The sequence below is a fragment of the Macrobrachium nipponense genome, chromosome 12 (assembly GCF_015104395.2).
Source record: "Macrobrachium nipponense isolate FS-2020 chromosome 12, ASM1510439v2, whole genome shotgun sequence".
NCBI classification, from domain to species: domain Eukaryota; kingdom Metazoa; phylum Arthropoda; class Malacostraca; order Decapoda; family Palaemonidae; genus Macrobrachium; species Macrobrachium nipponense.
Genome location: NC_087205.1, coordinates 93,332,328 through 93,339,827, shown reverse-complemented (window position 1 = coordinate 93,339,827; position 7,500 = coordinate 93,332,328). Strand labels below are relative to the sequence as shown.

The 7,500-nt window shown below is 34.2% G+C and overlaps 1 protein-coding gene across 9 annotated transcripts in view; it reads left to right on the top strand.

Annotated features, from left to right (window-relative positions):
• Positions 1-6,156, top strand: part of LOC135224670 (calbindin-32-like) — a 259,533-nt gene extending 253,377 nt beyond the window's left edge. For 8 of the 9 annotated variants that reach the window (XM_064263898.1, XM_064263899.1, XM_064263900.1 and 5 more), the window contains one exon: positions 2,670-6,156. In XM_064263898.1, the coding sequence (XP_064119968.1) occupies positions 2,670-2,799 (130 nt within the window). In that variant the 3' untranslated portion in view covers positions 2,800-6,156. Of the gene's footprint in view, positions 1-352; positions 410-2,669 lie in introns of all 9 variants that reach the window. The other variant, XM_064263903.1, reaches the window with a different exon arrangement.
• Positions 6,157-7,500: the final 1,344 nt, after the last annotated feature.

The window sequence follows — 7,500 nt, the reverse complement described above, 5'->3', positions numbered from 1 at the left end:
TGGTAGATTATAAGATCTTTCAAATTTTAATCAAGAGGGGATGTTGTCCAGCTTCCCCACCCCTTTCCCCTCCCCCCCCCCCCCCCACCTCCACCCGCGCAAAAAAAAACAAGATTAACAATCTCAGCGAATTTTACATTTGGAAGTTTAATTCTGGTTGGTTATAAGAATTTTTTTATTTTTCTCAAGACGGGAAGTTGTCCAGCTCCCCCACACACCCCCAAAAAAGAAGATTAAAAATTTCAGCGAATTGTAAAAGTGACCCGTTGCCTATTTTTTTTCCCAGATTATTTCGGTGAACAATTATGATTTTGCATAACTTGCATAATTTGTGTGCATGATTTTTCTTCAGTTTCTTCTAAAAAGCCCTTTGCCTGCATTGCACCGCACACACACACTCCACCAAAGAGTAAGTCCCGGATGTGTTCACTGTAGATTTTATTTTCGTGAATGGAATTATGCTCCGCCTTTGTCGTTTCTGGAACATGTTAACTGCTTTAAAAATAAATTCAAAAGTAACTTATTTGAATGTCTTTCTTGTTACTTCTTGAGCCAAAAACAAATTTAGGCTTATCCTTTTTTCAGGCTTGTTTTGAATGCCATCATTTAACTGAGAATTTCTGACAAATTAGTTGACGAGTAACATTAAACTGAAATTACCTGACAAATCAGTTGACGAGTAAGTAACGCCATTTAACTGAGAATTTATGACAAATCAGTTGACGAGTAACATTAAACTGAAATTACTTGATAACTCAGTTGACGAGTGACTTAATTCAAATGGAATTACCTGACATATTAGTTGACGAGTGACGTCATTGAACTGAAATTCCCCGAGAAATCAGTTCAACTAGAATTATGTGACAAATCAGCTGACGAATGACGTCATTCAACTGGAATTAGGTAACATAGCAGTTGACGAGTGACGTCATTAACTAAATTAGTTTACAAATCAGTTAACGAGTAAGTAACATCATTAAACTGAAATTAACTGACAAATCATTTGATGAATAAGTAACAACATTAACAGAGAAACTCTGACAAATCAGTTGACCAGTAAGTAACATCATTAAACTGAAATTAGCTGACAAATCAGTTGACGAGTAAGTAACATCATTAAACAGAGAATATCTGACAGATCAACTAACGAGTAAGTCATATCCTCCAAATAAAATTTTGATCGAGTTGCGTCTCTTTCGATCAAAACTTGGAGAGAATCAACGTGTTCCAGAGACTCGGGCTGAAGCACTTTTGTTATGTGATGTCAAATTAAATATACATTAACTTATTTCGTGTTCGCCTTCGGCCTTGTTTTGATGCCAAGAGTTACGTTTTTTGGGGATTGTAGTTTTTCAAGTGTCCAGAACAGTTCGATTCTTTGGGAAATTATTTCCAGACAAATTAGTCTTCATCATCTTACATTTTTTTGATCAGTAATGTATTTGATCTTCAGTATGATACTTATTGGAAAGTTGCTCGTTAAGAACAAAATTTTCAGCACAACGGTCACTTCATTCAAGTCTACAGTTTTTCATTCTCGGAATTAAATTATTTTGATTTAACGGGTGACTGAACACTGCATCAAGCTCTGGCACAAATTGGCATAGATATGTCCATCATTTGGGCACTAGCCTCGAAATCATTATCAAACTGTATGTAACTCTTGGACCAACAAAATAAGCCAGTCACATTGAAAAACATAATCTAATCAGTGAGCTGAATGAAACATTTGTTACACATTAGTAAATTGTGTCAAGTAATTGAGTTCTATTTTCTTTATGGACATATATATATATATATATATATATATATATATATATATATATATATATATATGTATATATATATATATATATATATATATATATATAATAATATATACATTATATATATATATAATATAATATATATATATATATATATGTATATATAATATATATATATTATTATATATATAATATATAATATATATATTATATGATATTATGATAATATGATATATATATAATATATATATTATATATATATATATATATATATATATATATATATAATATATATATATATATATATATATATATATATATATATATATATATAATATATATATATATATATTATATATAATATATATATATATATATATATATATATATATATATATATATATGCTCTTTATCTACGTTTTTTTAAAGGGAAATAAATGATCTCAGGTAAGTTTATTATATGTTACATGTGTCTTTCATGTGCAGTTCCAAATAACACTTGAACTTTGCATTAAGTTTACTTATTTTCGTGGCAGAATATATTTCTTAACGTAAAGCCTGTCAGTGGTAGTGTTATAGCTCGTGTTTCTATACACAATATTGTATACATTGTTGTTTTATTTTGTAAGTTTTATTAAATCGGTACCGGCGCCTGCAAAGATGTTACTACCTAAAGAATTCTCTTTTAGAGAAATATCATGTCTGTTTTTATTTTGGCCATTTACATTTTAATGTTACACTGATGAGGAACACCGTTCAGGTGTTCGAAAGTCTTTGCTTTATTTTTACATTGAAATATATTTTAATATATAATTGAAGATTTTTTAACATTATTATTATTATTTTATTATTATTATTATTATTATTATTATTATTATTATCATGGAATTTCGCCCCTCACAGAGGCGGCGTTCCCGCAAACAACCCCCTCGCTGAGATCGCCACCATCGGTATGAAGGCTCTGAAGATGCAGAAGCTGAGAGTTCGCCACTTCGTCAACCGTACTCTCGGGACCAATAGCACCACCAGTTAGTCGTGAAGAACCTCTGCTTAAGTTACTCGGCAGGAGAGAGAGATGACGATTGGTGGTGGTGGAGGAGGAGAAGAAGCTGATAACTGAAGAACGTTTTTGATGATGATGATAATGATGTTGATGCATGGTTTGAAAGGGGGGAGAAAGATCTTTATGATAAAGATATATTCCAAGTGGACGAGAGAGGAAAAAAAAGAGTTTTTCGACCAGCTTTGTTTTGTGTGTGTACATTTCGAAGGCTTGGCTACCTCTCTCTTATAAAAGCTGTAACATGGTATAAGGCAGATTATTATTGTTATTAATTCATAAATTCGATTCGCTAAAGCTTCGTCATACTGTTATAACTAACTAACTAACTAACTAACTACCTAACTAACCTTTCGATGAAACTCTTTTGCCACAAAGAAAGCGAAATTCAGCCAGTTTTTTAAATCCATCTTCAAGCTACTTGAATCAGCCTCTCAGAGGGGCGACCTCTTCTCCTTTTCTATGTTAGACCTAACGCTGGTTAACTTAACAAAAAAAAGTCCTAAAAAGCCTAACAACATATAGCCTTTGTATGATTAGCCCGGAAGCTAACGTTTTCTAACAAAAAAAATATGACCAAAAATATATTATATATATATAAAAAAATGTACAGTTTTAACCAGTTGGATCGTAAGTCTCAGGAAAGTCAACGAAGGAGATGGTCGAAGAATCGATTTGAATAATTGTCAGCCACACGAAGCGAGGCGAGGATATAATAGATTTATAGCCGTTGCGTTAGCAGAAATAAACTCATCTCTACCTGTTTCTCTTGATAATGATACTATCACTCATGTTACTTTGTTTATTGATTTATTTTTTTCCGTGTATTTCAAGACAAGAGCACAGCTACTGTTGTGTGGGACGATAGCACAAATTAGAAATCGTGTCCTCCGTCTGCCGATGTTTTACTGGAGTTCAAATTCGGGTCAGCTCTTTAAAATTCGCCAAATGGTCATCAGTGATTCGTTCTTTTTAGAAACTGCCCAGCCAAGAGTATTTCCCGCTCTTGATCAAGGGCAGAAATTTATTCGCCTCTTAAGAAATCTAACTGCATCTGGAAACGAATTTTCTGGCCAACTGAACGTTCCAGGCCGACTCTTTAGATCTGCACTGGTGCAGTTTGTCCGGGGAGATATAACTGGACCCTATGTCTGTGTGCCGATGCAGTGGAAGAATTACAGTCACCTTCATCTTGTCCAAAGTTTCCCCTCGATTTTTATAGGCCAGTTTCCTATAATCTCCAAGCAATAATAATTATAAGGATGCCAATTTCTATATAAAAAAGAAAAGTCTCCGCTTAGTCTGCATATCAGGCAATAGATCTCACCGGACAGATCTCGACGGGACAATCTGTAAATGACTTAAACGTTTTTATCTCTCGTTTACCTGTTGTTCCCGTGGCGCTCCTTCGCAGAAATCGAGAGCTTGGCTCGGAATTTCTGTTGTCCAAGAAATTCAGGCCATTTGGGTCGGCATTGCCTTCGAAAAGTCGATTGAATTTCAGTGCATAATCTACCTACATTGGCTAAAACTGTTATGTATGTTTATTTCGACAAAGCTGTGCTCGCGTCTGACGTTAAAGGGGTAACGAACGCCGTTATCGTTTCACGAATTTCCATTTATTTATCGTTATTTTCCCAAAATCAAAATGTATTTGAGGTTTTTAAATTCACCAGACGCTGGTACCTGGCTGAGGAAATCTTATAATCAATGAGTTGTATTTTATCACACGAGGAAATAGAATATTTTCCCCTAAATATCACGTTTTCTACGAGTCGCTTCGGACCAAAGAAAACAAGAATAATTTAAAGGGTACCTAATGTAAAACCTACTTTCATTCATTCCTTGTTGCAATAGCATTTTTGCACGTTCTTTCCTATACTTTCTAATCTTCTCAACTATATTGGAAACGTCTTCAACTTTATATCTATTCATAAACTCTTATCATATATGTTAAGCTGTAATATTAAAGCTTATTTTCAGATGGAAATTGTACTAGCTGTTGTTGATTGCACCAAAATGCAGGAATAGACATCGAAGATAGACTGTTTTTTGCCGTAGAATTGGCGTGAGGGACATTCGTTAATGATAATGCTTTTCTCCTCCTCTCAAAATCTTGACGGACAATGTATGGTGCATTTTTGGAAATTAGCAGTAAATATGTCAAGGCAAAAGTGTGGTATATATAAGGAAACATAAAAAAAAATTAAGTATTAACTGAATTAATTGCATTATTATGCTCAATATTCCCTTAACGCCAAAATGTCGGTGTCTAGTCCAAGCAATATGGTAAAAAACATATTATTGTAAGTGTTAAAATGTGTTTTAATTCTTTAGAAAGTCCCTAAACAAGATGAAAAAACAATTACGATGTACAGTGCATACATTAACAGGCCTCGAAAGCATAATTATTATTATTATGGTAATGGAGTCAGGAGGCTCTGTCCCGCCTACCTACGGCTCTCATGAATGAACGAGTGAACGAGATTCAGCCAGAAGAAGAAGACGAAGTCCTCCCAAATATATTTCACGAGGACTCGTGTCTGATCATTCTTTTTGCGTTAATTCCCAAACTGTTTCTTTGTTTTTCCTGTCAAAGGTGATCTGTGACCTATCAGAGGTGTAAAATTTCTAAAAAAAAAATTTAAAAATATTGTCACTTCAATCCGTGTTGTTTTGACGCGTCGTGTGTGTGAGTCATGGTATAAACTATTGTATAAAGAATAAAATTATTTAAAAAAAAAAAAAATTATATAAATCAGCAGCAAAACCAAATAAAAGGCTGTCTCGCGCTGGATGACACCAAATCTGACGCGAACCTTATAAGACCTATAAGCTTCACAGAGAGACTTTTCGAAAGAAATAACCCATTTAGCGTTTGTTGAAACTTATAATATATACACACACACACATACAAGTAGTGATTTATCATCCTTTTTATCATTTCCCTCCGTTTTCATCCTTTAGAGAAACTCCAGGCTTAAGGCGAATCAAGACGGAAAATAAAGGAAAATTGAACCAACAAAACCAGTCGTGTCAGTGATTTGGTGTCATAGAATATAAGATTCTGCAACCTGCATATCCTAACTGAACGCACACATCATATTTATATATATATACAACATATTCATGATGACTAACGTTAGTCACGTCGATGATGATACTTTTTAGAAAGTCACAACCTAAAACGTTTTTTCAAGGACTGCAATTCATTTTTAAGGTATTTAAATTGAATGGTATAGGATAGAAGTTGTCGTCTCTTCAACTTGAATGGTTTATTCTCATTTACTGTAACGCCCATTTTCAATAAGAAATAAAAGTCTTCTGTTACTGGCCAGTTTCATTCTCGAATCCTTATAAGCGTTTGGTGTGACTGAATCTCCCAACCCCTTCGAGTGTACTATTCGCTCCATTAGGTATTGATCCAGTGGGTATTTTATGTCTGTGTTTTGGTATTTTAAAGTTTTATTCTGAAACTTTTGTATGTATTATTTTTCAGTGGTTATATGAACCGATATATGGAGATTTTTCATCGTGCGTAACTAGGCTTATACTTCAGACCGTACTTATAGGCCTAGTTATTGGATCTGCAGGCCAGTACTAACCACCCATGCTCCCCCCTTCCCCACAAGGGCATCCCCCCATCGAGACGCTACCAGGCGTGATAGCTAAACCAATGTCCTTACATGTTATTTAAATTATACTGTTGACTGAATTTACATTAAAATTAGATACAAATTGAACCAAAACATGCTGTACGATTCCTGTTATTTGTTGGCGATATCTGAAACTGTATCAGCCAAGTCTCTTGTTTACACTTCCGCAAAGGTATACTGATAAAGCCATGCTTGTTTACGAATGCGTTAATTATCCTTCGGTAGATGTAAATAGCGTTATTCTAGCGAAGCATGTGCAAGTTATCAACTTTCCACAGTCGAATTTAAGTGAAAAGGTAGAAATAGAGAAAGTAACAACCCATCCATACAAGAGTCTAATACACTGATTTGATTTCCCTGTAACACCGGTACAGTAAGTTCCAGATGTGAAGCGACAAATTTCAGAGGATTTCGTTCGAAATTCACTAACTGGCAACTACAACTCGTAGCTGAAAAACTTATTTTTTTTCTACAGTGAAAGCTCTATCAAGCAAAATAAAGCTAACATATAATGCACATATATCAAATCTATGATATTTATAACAATCATAAGAAAAAATTACGGTAAAAGTGATTACTTTAAAGTATAGTAATTACTTCAAACTATAGAAACGAAACAATTTGAAATTTTCGTTCAACACAGGATTACCAATATTACCAATGTATATTTCGAGCTATCTGGAAACAAATATTTAATATCATAGTGTATTATCAATTATTTTAGCGAAGATGCATAAAACCATGCAAGTATCAATAGAATGTAAAGGGAAAATCTCCGCGACATTAAACATAACCAGCCATGAATGCACCTAGATTCAATAGAGAAGTTGGGTGTGGTTGGTAGTTCTGATTCTAGCTTCGAAGACCGAGACCGAGCATAAAACACAATCTTCGAGAAAGGCTCTAACTGTTGCTGCTACCTTCAGGTGACTAGGCCTTGTTCCGGGCATTGCAAGGCTTACAATGCAGGACCACCGTCTGTTATTTAGGAAAAGATAAAACCTTCAGGACCGACACC